The sequence below is a fragment of the Cupressus sempervirens genome, chromosome 6 (genome assembly GCF_028749045.1).
Source record: "Cupressus sempervirens isolate cs-2001-9-10 chromosome 6, ASM2874904v1, whole genome shotgun sequence".
Lineage (NCBI taxonomy): Eukaryota > Viridiplantae > Streptophyta > Pinopsida > Cupressales > Cupressaceae > Cupressus > Cupressus sempervirens.
In genome coordinates, this window is record NC_143123.1 from 222,296,233 (window position 1) to 222,311,341 (window position 15,109).

The 15,109-nt window shown below is 35.6% G+C and overlaps 1 protein-coding gene across 8 annotated transcripts in view; it reads right to left on the bottom strand.

Annotated features, from left to right (window-relative positions):
- Positions 1–15,109, bottom strand: part of LOC149552070 (pentatricopeptide (PPR) repeat-containing protein) — a 305,115-nt gene that overhangs the window by 152,491 nt on the left and 137,515 nt on the right. For all 8 annotated transcript variants that reach the window (XM_089787540.1, XM_089787542.1, XM_089787541.1 and 5 more), the window contains one exon: positions 12,514–12,667. In XM_089787540.1, coding sequence (XP_089643666.1) covers positions 12,514–12,667 — 154 coding nt within the window. The remainder of the gene's footprint in view (positions 1–12,513; positions 12,668–15,109) is intronic.

Sequence of the window (15,109 nt, forward strand, 5' to 3'; positions counted from 1 at the left end):
AGACAAGACTATTATTACATCATCTTTTGTTGGTCCCCATGCTACTATAGGATGGCTGATGTTTGATATATTCTGGTTTGGTGAAAGCATCTTGATCTGGAATAGGAACCTGCATCCTTGGTTGTCTTGTATCATTATGGTTGTTCCTTGGAAATTATCTTGTCATGACCATTTCTGCCTTAAAAGCATTTCATGCCTGCAATAATTTTATCGTTCATCCCTTTCTTTGTATGTCGGCATCATGTTGTCATTTTTTAGTTACCAAAAAAAGCCATAACATGGTCTTTCAAGCTAGAACTTTGCAAATTTGGAAGAATATGCACATAGGATATGCATGGAAATCCTTTGAGCAAGGAAAGGATGATCAATTTTCGGCAAAATCAGCTCTTCAAACAAGGGAAAAACCCAAAAACGGGATTTTCTAAGAGCATTGCAAATAAATGGACAGCAAGCTTTCAGCAAGGAAATGAGGTGCATATGGATATACAAAGAGGGAGTTTATTAACTCATAAATGGGGTTTTAACGTCCCACTACAAGTCAACTAAAAACACATAATGCATATAAATGGGTTTTCTAAGACCATTTACAGCCTTGGCAAACAGGGGAAATGTGCATGCAAAACACTTAAAAAGTGGGTTTCTTAGCTTGTATTGTATAAGAGAAATACTTTCTCTTTTCATAGTGATTTATTATTTAAAACAGATTTTTAAATCCCAACTGCAAATGCAAGAGAAATGAGTATACTTGATAGCATCATAGCAATTAAATGATAAATCCATCAAATATATTAATGTAGAGGCATATTGTGGATTGAACAATGATCTATCAAATCACATGGAGATCAGCGATTTGCCATAAGTAATATTTGGCTAAGTATTAGCAAATCCGATTTCAAGATCATCATAGCAGTGTTAAAAAATTCTGCTAATACGACCATTAATTATTCTGCTAATATACATCAAGAAGATCATTAATTATTCTGCTAATATGAAGATCAGCGACTTGCCATAAGTAATACTTGGCTAATACAAATAGCATCATAGCAGTATTAAAAAATTCTAGACTCAACCAAATTCCAAGATTCAGCATGCTTTCAGCACTCTAGCCCCCCATAGCATCTCCTCAATTTCTAAGGTCAACTGAATCTAGAACAAGGGTTGTCTAAAGGTTGTAAGTTTTTAACTCATGTCATCCAAAATCTCTTTGGTTTCAATTCCATATTCCTAGCAAATGTAGCTACAATTTACATTTTATGCATATGTCATTTATGTTCCTTGTTCGTGTATTTGATGACAAATTAGCTTCCATTTCATGATGAAACGAGTTTTAAATCTTTAAAAACCTCTTAATTTCAATAATTTTTTCATTTTGTCAAGTCGTTGTCAAGTCATATCAGAGGAAGGTAACGTGACTCATGGCGAGTCATGTGAGTCACGCGAGTCAGCAAGCCGCACTGACCTCGCCAAGTCACAATGACTCGTGACCCGCAAGCGGCGAGTCAAGAGGAGTGACTCGTGTGACCCGGCCTCCTTGACTCGGCCATGACAAGCTTGAAATCGGGCCTTTAAAATATAATTTTTTACATGTTTTTTTTATGTTTTTTTTTACATTTTAGAGACGAAGGGTATCAGGAAAGGAAGAGGAATTGTTGTAGCCGATTCACAAAGCAAGTCTATAGGAAAGAGGAAGTGGAAGAGCAAAAAAAAAAAAAAAACGACGACAAATTGAAATAGTTCGAAATGAGTAATGCATGATGCCAAAGGGAAGGGTAGACATAAGCAGTTGCCAAAAAGAGTGTGGAATCGAAAGAAAATGACAGAAATAGTGTGTTCGCCCCTCAAACCTGCCGGGGGCGTTGCCCCTTCGACCCCCAATCGTTGTGGATATCAATCGTGGGAGTCTGACCAGTTGAGAAGAATTGGAGCTGCTGCAGGCATGGAGTGTTTGTGTACCAAAGGCACTGAGAGTAGGTGTTGCCCGTGAGGCTGTCTTGGTGGATGCGTAGAGAGCTCAAGAGGAGGTGATCATCCAATTGGAGGCAGTGCAACGACACTTGGCTCAGGGTACCAAGGAATTGGAAACAGAGAAAGCAGCACAGGTGGCTATCAAGGTCAACTAAGGAGATAGTATTGTGTTAGCAAAGGCTACAGATGCAACGTGATTTGGAGACCAGTTTGGTGCAGGCATGGGATGAATGTGAAAGTGATGCGACAGAAACAGATCTATCTTGTTGTAGTTAGTCAATTAATATATTTTGTTGTTAATTTGTCTCAGATATTGTGTAATTGTCATCCGGAGACGACCTTTCTTTTGTGGGGGGATGATGTTGTCGGTAAAATGTATAGTGTAGCCGACGGGTAGATTAGTATCCGAACGGGCACGTGACGCTTGAGTCACCCCTTCGGAAAGGTATATGTACATGTTCGAGATGGACTTTGGAATCATCAATTAGAATCGATAGATCATTGTAGTCATCGGAATCGGATTGTAATCTGCAAGTGCATACATGAATAAAGTACCTGTTCTGAATTGAATCATGTTATACATGTGTTAACTTCTTACCCTATGCAGTAAACAACTCATATAACCCTAAAAGGGCTCCCATAACAGTCTATAGTGATGTGTTGGATTTCATAATGCATAAATGATAATACATATACATTTTGATGGTTTGCATGGATTTATCTTAGTTTGACTTTAATTACTAGTAATATAGTATTTACTTTTAGCAATTTACCTTTGTAAGTTTGTAACTTTGTAGTATTGTACATATGTAATCGATGTTTGACTTTTAAGTTTTAAGTTTTTAACTTTAAGTATGTGGCATGTGCATTATGATCAAAGTATTTCTATTTAATGATGTTATTGTGTCTTTACGCTTTATTCAATAATGGGTGCATAGAATGTTCTTTAAATCCTAAAAAATCTCAAAATTTCGAGATTTTTTCACTTTGCCGAGTCACCGCCGAGCCGGGTCACGAGTCAAGTTACCCTTGCCGAGCCCGAGCCAAGTCCAAGTCTTGTTACACTGTATCAGAGTCACGAATCGAGTTGGCCTTGTTGAGTCTGAGTCTACGAAGAATGATTTAAATTTCATCAAAATTATGTGAAATTTTAAAGTTGAGTTTTAAATCCATCTTACAAGTAAATGCCACTTTTTATGTCATGCACTTGACATCAAAAGGCCTACTAATGAGAATTTTTAATTAAAGAACAAGGATATACAGTCAGGCCAAACAACCCACCTGCAAAACACCTAATTCCTTAATAGCGTTCGATAAACAACTCTAATTGAGGCCTAAGATAGCTCAAAATGGAAGAATTGAAAATGTCATTAATCTAGTAGAAAACAAAAACCAAAAACCTAACACAACCAAGAAAATGCCCTAGAGAGTTTAAACTACAAAAATTATCGTAGGGTTGCCCCAATTTTGCAAATACAAATTTGAGGACAACAATTGGCTCTGATTAGTAAACATAGCTTGTTTGTTCTTACAAACAATTAGGAATGTAGAATCCCGATCTTTAAGTGCTTGGTTTCCATTGGGCTACAAAGTCAAATATCAAAAACATAAATCTACAAAAAGGATGAAACGACTAATGAAAAGAAAACCTAGTTAAAACAAAACAAACTTGTGCAAATGCACTTATTGAAAACAAAGAAACCCTACCTAATAAAAACTAGCCAATAATGCAACTTTTTAGATGAAATTATTTACTGACTCAAAAAAATAGCTACATTTTTTAATAGCTTGCAACTTGCATGATCACATGCCACTTTGTGTAATGAACTCTACTGGATTTGATCAGTAATATGGAACTTGGTCTAACGAGAATTTTGTCAAATAGTTGCTAAGCAAAATAAGCCCTTCGGCAAAAATACTACTGTCATGCCACAATACTGGTTTCTAACATAAATGATATGAAATAGTTATGTTAAGCTTACAAAAAATTTGCCTTTCAAAAAGTCTCAAGATGGAGGTTTGAAAACACAACATTGCAATAAGGCTTTATAACCATAATAACAAACCAACGGCGATTGTACAAAGTGTTGAGTGATAGATTTCTAACTTCATATTAAGATGAACATACCGGAATTAAATGGTAGACTGGATAGTTACCATACAGTCCTGCTATCAATGTGAATCAATCTATGGGGCCCAACTGAGATATGAATGTTCTCCTATGTCTACGTCCAAATTTTTGATATTATATATTGTTTTCCTGTACGTGCTGGTTTTGACTACAACCATATTCACATCCTATTTCTGAATTCACTACTTCATGCATATGTTTGGTGTGTGGCCCTGCGGAATTGAGAGAGGCTCTACAATGCCGTGTTGCTACTCCCGTATCAATGCCAGGGGTATTCTACATCCTAACAGTCTCTCTAATCTCTATGCATTATCCTTAATAGTATCCCAACCTGCTAACATCCAACGTCCTTGTAGACCTTCCAACCCCTATGAGTTATAACTGTTATCAGCTCCAACCTGCTGTCACACGGTGAGATAATCATATGTGGAATCAACCACAAAAGAGGCCTATGTGTCGTTCAGCTACTACTATTTGTTATGCATTCCTCTACTATAGTTGGATATTAAACAATACTGTTATAACCTAACAAAGAAGTGAAATGCTACTTACGTAAGTGACTTCTTCTTTTGCCATGGGGGAAATAATCTCTCTTCTTGTCGTCCATTTCCAACTGCCAATAACGACCTGGTGTTATTAGGTCCTACTGTCTTCAATTTCCCAATCTATCAAGGAGCTATAATCTCCTGAGATCAACGTATCGATCCAATCCTCTCTGAAAATGTAATGGTGAGTGCCAAGTTTGCGTCCAGCCTCACTGTTTTCCTTAAGGGGTTTCGTCCTTAGGAATTATCCAATCACAATAGAGCAACCTTTAGGATTTTGTAGAAATACCATATATTTGTTATTCCAATCCCAATGCAAAAGTGTTCCTTTATAACTTCAAAAAGAAGAGAGGTACGAACAACTTAGCAATGTGGGATAAAAGACTATTTCGTCTTTTAGTCACTTAAGTCATTTTGTCATAAAGTGACTTTATAACTTTATAATAACATCAAAATATTTAAATAAATCAGTTAAGTCACTTGAACTTTAATATCTCTTGAAATACTTGTCTAATTGTCATGCCGTCTGAAATAGGAATCTCTCCTCATAATTTCCCATGTGACCAAATAGTAAATACACTTTCTAAAAATAGAAAGGGTCTATCTCTAATACTCCTAACTTACTATACATAGTAAGTATGGCAAATGGAGTCCAAAAGATATCGAACAAAGGCCAAATCCATAAATCCTTGAATGTTGGAGACGAATCAATCCTTAGAAAACCCTCTAACCATCCTTATTAACCTACAAGGATCCAATATTAGGCTAATCCCTGAAATTTTGATGTTGGCAACAAATGGGGGCATTACACTTTGAATAGATGGAACACGAACAAACAGAGCAATGACGCCAAAGCTTGATGCAAAACCTCTTGAAAGAGGAGACAAATTCACCATTTTGAGATGAATCATATGTACTGCTGCTCCAAGATAAGGCCATTAATTCAAACTACTCCTACTAAACTACAAATGCATAGTTAGCCTCTTCCTCAATTGTATCTTCATGCTCAAGTACAACTGAAATATCTAGTTTTTTGTTACCCTCCAACCAAGCAAGATATCTAATGGGACACCCCTGTTGTGGGGTTTTCACACCATTGCGCCATTGCAAATGCGGACCCCCTTTTTTCCTCTTGGTCTTGTCCTTTTGGCTTTAGTTCTTGGTAATCTTGGGCTAGATCTTCTAAGGTTCCATCTTTCAAATGAGAATTGGTAAAATTGGCCAAGCCTGGAAAGTTTTGTCCATGTGGCTCCCAAAATGGAAACTATTTCCTTGTCTAAGAATCGAATGTCTTGACATACTATTTTTAGCTTCTCTATTTTTAGAAAGTATATTTTTAGTAAATTTTGCTGCCTCCCAAATTGACCTTATTTTGACTTTGGAACAATTTACTATTTCTAGCTTGTCTATTTTTTGTAAATTTCACTGCCTCTCAAATTTATTTCATTTTGACTTTGGGACAACTTACTATTTTAAGAAAGTCTATTTTTGGCAAGTTTGTTTTGGCAAAAAGTGAACTCTGGTTGATAAAGAGACAAAAGGGTATCTATTTCTATATCCAAAAGAATGAGCAAGCAAGACAGTCAGTCAGAAAATCATTAAATCTAGAATCACCCTTGAAATATCCAAAAGTATTAAGGCATGAATACATCAGGAAAAATGGTTGTTGCAGAATTCTTCCACCATCGAAAAAATCCATGAACACTCAAAAAATCCCACCTTGTTGAAAATTGGTTGTCATGGAGTTCTTCCATCATGGACAAAATCCATGATCACTCAAAAATTTCAACCTTGGAGAAAAATGGTTGTCGTGGAATTCTTCCATCATGAACAAAATCCATGATCACTTAAAAGATCCTACCTGGGAGAAAAAGGGTTGTCATAGAATTCTTCCATCATGGACAAAGTCCACAATCACTCAAAAAGCCCTGCCTTGGAGAAAAATGGTTGTAGCGGAATTCTTCCATCATGGACAATATCTATTACCACTCAAAAATCTTGCCTTGGAGAAAAATGGTTGTCGTAGATTTCTTCCATCATGGACAAAATCCATGATCACTCAAAAATCCTGCCTTGGAGAAAAATAGTTGTTGCAAAATTCTTCCATCATGGACAAAATCCATGACTGCTGGAAATTTCTCCTTCATGGAAGGAAAAATGACTAAGTGTTGAAAATTTCTCCTCCATTGAAGAAAAAGGGCTAAGACAGTCAATCAGAAAATTGCTAAGTCTGGAATCACCCTTGAAATATCCAAAAGTATTAAGGCATGAAAACATCAGGAAAATAGTTGTAGAATTCTTCCACCATGGAAAAAGTCCATGACCACTCAAAAAATCCCAACTTGGAGAAAATTGGTTGTCGTGGAGTTTTTCCATCATGAACAAAATCCATTATCACTCAAAAAATTCGACCTTGGAGAAAAATGGTTCTCGTGGAATTCTTCCATCATGGACAAAATCTGTGATCACTTAAAAGATCCTACCTTGGAGAAAAAGGGTTGTCGTAGAATTCTTCCATCATGGACAATGTCCACGATCGCTCAAAAAGTCTTGCCTTGGAGAAAAATGGTTGTCGTGAAATTCTTCCATCATGGACAAAATCCATTACCACTCAAAAATCTTGCCTTGGAGAAAAATGGTTGTTGTAGATTTCTTCCATCATGGACAAAATCCATGATCACTCAAAAATCTTGCCTTGGAGAAAAATAGTTGTTGCAAAATTCTTCCATCATGGACAAAATCCATGACCACTTAAAATTTCTACCAGCAAGAACACTAGAAATCTTGGAAAAATGGCTAAGTGTTGGAAATTTCTCCTTCATGGAAGGAAAAATGACTTTAAGTGTTGAAAATTTCTCCTCCATTGAAGAAAAAGCGCTAAGTGTTTGAAAATTTCTCCTTCATGGAAGAAAAAATGGCTAAGTGTTTGAAAAGTTCTCCTCCATGGAAGAAAATCAACGAAGTGTTGTAAATTTCTCCTTTGTGGAAGAAAAAATGACCAGGGGTTGGACATTTCTCCTTCATGGAAGAAAAATTGACTAAGTGTTGAAAATTTTCTCCTTTATGGAAGAAAAAATGGCTAAATGTTGGAAAGTTTTTACTCTATATCTCAAATATCACCCTCTTCAAGAGTGCAATCACGGTTGGAGAAATAATTGATGATGATATTAAAAAAAAGAAAATTCTTTGAAAACATAAGATAAGGCATAATAGAGTAAATTCAAAGCATTACAAGAGAAAGGAGGAGAAAGCTCCAATTTTAGAAATTCAAGTCCTAGATTCTAGTCCTCGCATCAAAGGCATCCAAGTATTGATTGATCTAGTCCCAAGCATTCATAGATCAAAGATCAAAGTTCAAATCCAAAAATCCAAGAACATGGTGAAGGAAGTTCAATATGAGGAAATATTAAAGTGACATAATCATTAGCAAGGGATTCCAATACATTTCAGGGAGATAAATTTCCAAGCAAGTACATGGAAGATGGGAATGGTTGAGGAGATATTTTCAAAAGAGTCAACCAAAGTTAGATCTTAGTTACAAAAATGATGTAGTTGGAAAAGAATCAAGCTTACGTTGCCTCCATCATAATTTTGTGGCACCCAGTTATCTTTCTTGATGAGTTAAGGTGTCCAAGTCAAACTTCTATGCATTCAGAGAATGAAATCAAGAATAATCTATTCAAGGAAGACTGAGCATTTATCAAGGAATGGACATGCATAGTGGATATTTATTACACTCCACTCTCTTTCTGTACAAGCATGCATAGTGGGAATTTATTACCCACTATGGTGGTGGATTTCTTATTGCATTAATGTAGATTCATTTTCTTTGCCCTAACCTTTATTAGGGTTGATGTGGCATGATTTGGGCCATCTGTTACTATGATCATCTAGGCCATCTGTTGTAATCGAGGACCTATATAAAGGCCTCACTCCTCATTTGTAAAGAAAAGATTTCCTGATATTGTTGCTATGAGCTACTGAGATAATAGAGTTTTCATTGAAGCTTGGTGAATACTTGATGTGTCTTGGTGTTTGCTTGTTCTCTTAAATTCCCTCATTTAGATTAAGTTTAGTTTAGTTAAAGTGTTATGATTGCAAGAGAGAATGTGATGGTGTATTGACGAATTCCTTTGGTTCAAACTTTTGACATTTTAGTGATTCTAAATCATTGTGCAAAGTTAGTTTGAACCCCTTTCATGCATAAGTTTAACTTCTATCATTCATATACATTGTTCTTTATGATGGTGTATGTGGTGGTTTGAAAATCTTTCGCATAACCCTTGAAGATTGCACCAATTCACATGTAGTTGTAGTATAACCTGGCGAAGCGGAGCTTGGTAAATCAAGGAATTTGTCCACAGAAGTACCATTTGTTGTCATCACTTTCCTTAAGAGTAGAATAGAATTCCTAAACTCTATACCATTTAATTTCCACATCTTTTGTGAAAATCCAAAAAAAAGTACTTCATTGCAAAACCTTTAGATAACTACGACATCCAATATGGCCTAAAATGAATCTGAGTAAACACACGTAAGGCCTCTTGTGATCATCAGCAAATCACATCAACCACCGATATCATCCACGGCCAAGACCTGATATTGAATGAATGAAAGATTTTTAATGACGTCCACGAGGCCATAAGCCTAAGGGACTCACATAAAACTCCTAGTCAGTCTAATGTGATTTCTCTAGCCTGTCTCTTTTGTTGTGAATCTGTATAAGTAAAATGGCCCCCTTGAAGAGTCTTGGCCCCCTTGAAGAGTCTTGGTCCTTCGAAAAGGTCTTTTATTTGTTCACTTTTAACGTTTCTTTGTGTTGGCTGCGAATGTCTTCGTATGTTGTAAATCCTTCAGATAGTGCCACTCTGTTGCCACCACACCCGTGTTGCAAAATCTACAAATTTTGTCCTCCCACTCTTCCTTAGGGACCTTCCATCTACCAATTTTACATCTCAAATGGTGGGAACCAAATCTCAATTGAGTGATTAGGATTTTTGCCTTTCCTTTGATCTCGGCTCCTAAATATTCTTTGTCATCATTTTCGCATGTGGGATTAAATTCTTTAACATAATAGGCTTTTTTCTACCTAGCTAGCTTGCCCACATGACAGATCTGATTTTTCCTGCCACCCATTTTTTTATTTCAGAATTGTTTTCTAGACATTGTAGGTAGTCAATGTTCTACTTATTGAACCATTTATCGTTTTGTTTCTTCCATGTCTTCTTCCAACAAGCCAGTTCTCTGTCAACCACCCACTAGACCAGCGATGTCCATCCATTTTACTCACCCTTTTTAGATAGCTCAGCAATCTAACAATTGTCGAGGCCTCCATCGGGAACATGCCTGCCTCCGCTAAAATAATTTCATATGGCACTGTGGATTTGATTTTGCGATTAGTTGTGATGAAGTGTTTCTGAATTCTTTCAATTTGTCGTCATTTATGGTTTGATATGTTGCTCCCCCATACCTCGCTGCCATGTGAAGGAACCTTGGAGTCCTTGTATGATTTTCTTGCAATCTTAGCATACACAAGGCTTTATCCAAGAAAGGATAAGATATTTCAGTATTTTGTTTTACTTTGGTGGGTCATAAAACACACATCAACAACCCCCTTCATTGCACAAAGTCTAAACTCTTCTTGCCAGATGTAACTTGCTTAATTGGTTCATCAATTAATGGCATCTTAGGCTGATTGGAAAAACCTTGCTCATGTGATTTTGGCAATGACGTAACAAAATTGTGTGCCTCAGCATGTTGCTCATAGACTTCAAACTTGGGAAATTCTTGATTGTTTATGAGAAATTCCTTTTCAAGTTGTGGGGTAGGTCATTCACGCAAAGTGTACCCAAATTCATGACCTTGAGACACAAATACATCATTTTCAGATTGATTAAGACTTGCATGTCCACTTTTATGACATGATTATCTTGAACATCAGAAATTCCTCATCTTTTCATCACCAGCCTTCAAAGACTTCGTAAACTAGATATGAGTCGTAAGTTATGTCTGCTTCCTTTTCTTAGAAGAGAATAGCAAGATCGTTAACTTTGGATACAAGATGCTTTGCTAATGGTACCTCAATAGCAAGCTTCTTTGGTGATGGATCTAACTTTGCTTGATTCCCATGAAAAAAATTATGAGCAACATTTGGGAGAGGCCTCCTTTGTACATTCTTATTAGGAAAGAAGAACATACCTTGTGCTATTTTCTATTTTAGGGAAAGCAACTCATTTGCCAACCTTTGCACCACAGGCTCCATCCTTGAAATGTTAGAAAATGAATCAAAAGCATTTTCTTAAAACTCACTTGTTTCAATTTTAATCTATCTAGCAAGAATAAGATCATCTTCAATTCCAATTGCTGAAGGCTGTGCAACTGCAAGAGTAGACAGGGTTGCTCTTCTTAAAAAGAAACTAACTTTGGGAATATGAGCATTGATAAAGAAACAATTCAAGTTCGCAATTGTTGGTTGAGCAAATATCTAGAATACTTTGTGTCAACTTGTTCAAATGAAAAACAAATTCACACATAGGCATATGAAACACCTTCTTCAACTGGGTAAGTTGAGCCGATAGTGTATGAGCATCTTTAGTAAGGTCAAACGTCTCTTTAAACTTGGCTATCAAAATAGTGCAGTTTGCAATAGACTATGGTGCAAGATGGTAAAACTAGTCAGCAGCCACACCTTGGAGAGTTTCGACAAACCATTATTATAGACAGGTCCTCATGAACAACACCATAAACACTGCATGCAATGTAAAAGCACCAATATGTTCGTCTGGTTATTGTCCATCACCGAAGAACTTTGGAAAATAGTTTTGTGAGCCATCAAGAAGTACATGTAGAGGCAAAATTAAAATTCAATGAACCAAAAGCATTTCCCCATAGACCTTGGCCCATTTACATGTCCTTGGTAAAAGCTTGAAAACTACAAGAAATAAATTACAAATGATAATTACAATGAATAGGTATACTTCAAACGAAAATATGAGACTATTGAATGCGCGTTGTGTCCCCAATAGAGTTGCCAAAAACTATTGGCTAAAAATTTCGTAAGTCACTGATACCACAACTTACAAAATTGTGACTTTAGGCAACATCTCATGAGATTGCTCTCTCTTCTCAGCAATATGGGAGGGTCTCTTCTTACCGTAGGTGGCTTCAACAAGGACTTAACTGAAAATGAATAAATAGGGTGGTTCACTTAGAGCACTTTGGCCATCTGAGTATTGTTTTGTTTAATGATATATTGCTGTCTACAAACTGCAATGAACCTGATATAAATTTCCAGTTGTGGGTTTGTCTAATTTTCAGCATACTAGACATTGTTCTCTTAATTTTTTGCTGCAAATATTATCTGTTTATTTCCTGTTCTATATTATTGTTTAACCTCAAATTATACATCCAACATTCACTAAATAATAAAAAATTCAAACAAAAGTAGAGTATATTCTACAACCTAAGATTAATGTACTCTATTCCTCAGGTTACACATATCTTAGCATCTTTATCTCTACCAATCCAATCAATTTTCTACCCTAATATTTAAACAAAATAACAAATTGCACAGTTTTAGATCTTCAAAGTAAAGTAAATGTGAAACAAGTACTGACACTCACAAAAAAAATTATCACTTTAAAAAGCATGAAAAAATTCTATAAATTTATTTGCTGTTATTGTTCACATTCTGCTTCATGTCATCCTTTGATTCATTATGACTGCTTCTCTATGGCAATGGGCTTTGTGAAACAAATTGAACATTATTTCTGCAGATTCAAATAATTATATGGACTCAATTTTTCTGCTAAAGCATACAAAGGAATGCTAAACTTATGAGCAATTATTACTTCCATACAGCAACTCTGGTACCTTTAGTCTCTGAAACACAGTGAGACACTTTGATTCATCTCCTACAGTTGTATATCCATTCATCATTGTATGATATATATCCATTGGAGCCTCAATTCCATTTTCTTCCATTTCCCTGACCAGTGCCTCGGCTCTCTCCATATTACCAATTTTGCTGCACATGAAAAAGTACATTACTCTCTTCACAACCTACTACTGCCTAGAAGTCTTATGAAGGCAGATAAAATGGAACCTTTGTTCCCTTGGTTTATCATTGTATATAAATAGTCCTAAAAACTAAGAATGGAACTAGAAGGGCAAAAATATATATCTGCAAGGAGACCAAATCAGTTACTCATACACTACAAATAAGGCTTATCAGAGTGCAAGGTATGAACTATGAAAGATTGAATGCTTCCTACTTTATCTTAAACATTAGTGCTTGTAATCTATCAAATATTTTAACTGGCAGCTATCAAGGAAAGTAGCATACAAAGGCCATATAGAAGAAAGTAAAACAAGAATCAAAGCAAACGTAAAGCACATAAAACCGAAGTGTGCAGTCTTGAATAGAGTCCTAAGTATATAACAAGTGAGATAACAATTATGACATCTCTGTATTCTCGAAGAGTCTTAACATCTTCTGGTACACTATAATCTAGCACATCACTTTCCAGAATAAACCTTGCTACTGTTCCTGAGAAATCTTGATGTAGTTTCTGCCCCTTTGTCAGCACCTTTTTGATAATTTTTTAGCTTCTTTAGAATCATTTATTTAGATTGGATATTTTGATCATAAAAAGTCTCTGATTTATAAATTTTCCGTTTACAGGACAGAATTCATAATATCTACAAATGTTCTCTCAGTGCCATTCATAATATCTGATTTCTTTCCAGAGTCTCTGCTAGGAATTGAATGATTCATAAAATCTGCACGCATTCTCTCTGAGACATGTGTCTTATGTGAACTATTTTGTACATTTCCAATCACAAAACATGATAATAAATCAAGAAACAGATCCATTTGTTGGAAATATGTCACAGAGAAAACCAGATCACATTGTAAAGTGCCAATTCATTACCGGATATTTGACATTGTACTCACTGCTGCTGATGGTAGTTTATTTCTTTGAGAATCCAACCAATTCAGCTGATTCCCAATCAGAATGCAGTTATCTACTTTAATGAACAGAGTTTAGGTTCAACTCTAGATCCTTTGGCAAGTTGGACTCAGGAAACAGCCTCAAGGGACTCAAACTAGCATTCAGAACTCAAAGAAGGCTGAATAATCTCTAAACCTCATTTTATGTTCAAGCATGATGCATCGATCTGCTTTAATACTTGGTGACTCAAACTTCTAAGTAATCTGCTCTGAAATGAAAAACAAATGAAACCACTATAAGAAAAAAAATGAACCCTGTATAAAACCAACAATAAGAATTGGAAGGTTTCCATCTTTTGATTCCTCAATAAACAAGAAGATTTTCATCCTCTGGGTAAGAGCTGCACCAAAACTCAATGCTCTCAAAAATGAAGTTTCTCAAAAACTGATGCTGAAAGCAATGAATGTCATTTCCCAAATGATCAGTTTTCTAATCTATTTCCCATGCAACAGTAAAAACAATTCAAAATTACTTTTTGATCAAATATTTGTCTTTTTCCTCCAAACTCAAACAATTTCCCTTTTAAATAATAAGTTGTCTTTTAAATTTTAAATTTTTTATCACTTCAATATTTAACTATTTAATTATTTTACTGGCAACTGCCAAAATTACAAGAAATAATAACAAACCCAAATATGAATTATGACCACATTAAAAATACTTTCAGTGCAAACAGTATCAGTCTATATGAAGATTCGCACTCTGTAATATGCCCCAATTCAAGACTGGCAAAATAGAGGATATCGATAGGTATGTCACATACTTCATCGCCAGCAAAGACTACAGTTGGTAAATACAGGTCAAACAGTAATTAGATTATACATCAACAGCCACCATAAGAGGAGATGACCATGGTTAAGAGTACTGATGGAAGAAAGAGCCGACTATGTATGAATCAATGAAGACTCTAATCATAGCGATAAAATAAGTAAATGACTGAGCACCACCTAGAAATGATACATAACTTTAATGGACAACACTGCCAAGACTAGCTCTATATGTCGTTGTCTGAATCGGCAAAGATAAGGAGAAATAATAAGCGGTGACAATAGATATTATGGAACGTAGAATATCATGTAAATGGAATATATTAGACAGTATTAATACTGTAAAGATAGACAACAACAGTATATGATGTGTATAACAGTAGCATCAATGACCAAAGATATTGATATTATGATCAAACCGATGGTTATTAAGTAATTAAAATGTCTACAGCAATGGATACTTATCGGCATTTGATCATTTATCATTGTATATGATTACTTTGAATCGTATTGCATTATAAGCTCACAATAACCAATTCACTTAATGTAATGGTCATTAATCAAGGCAGGAAACGTAACAAATGAATGCAACGGTTCACCGTGCCCCTTTCAAATAATATATATACTCAATGCCAATTGGCTATGAAGGATGTCAACTGAAGAATAATTTTTATAATTATTCCCTCG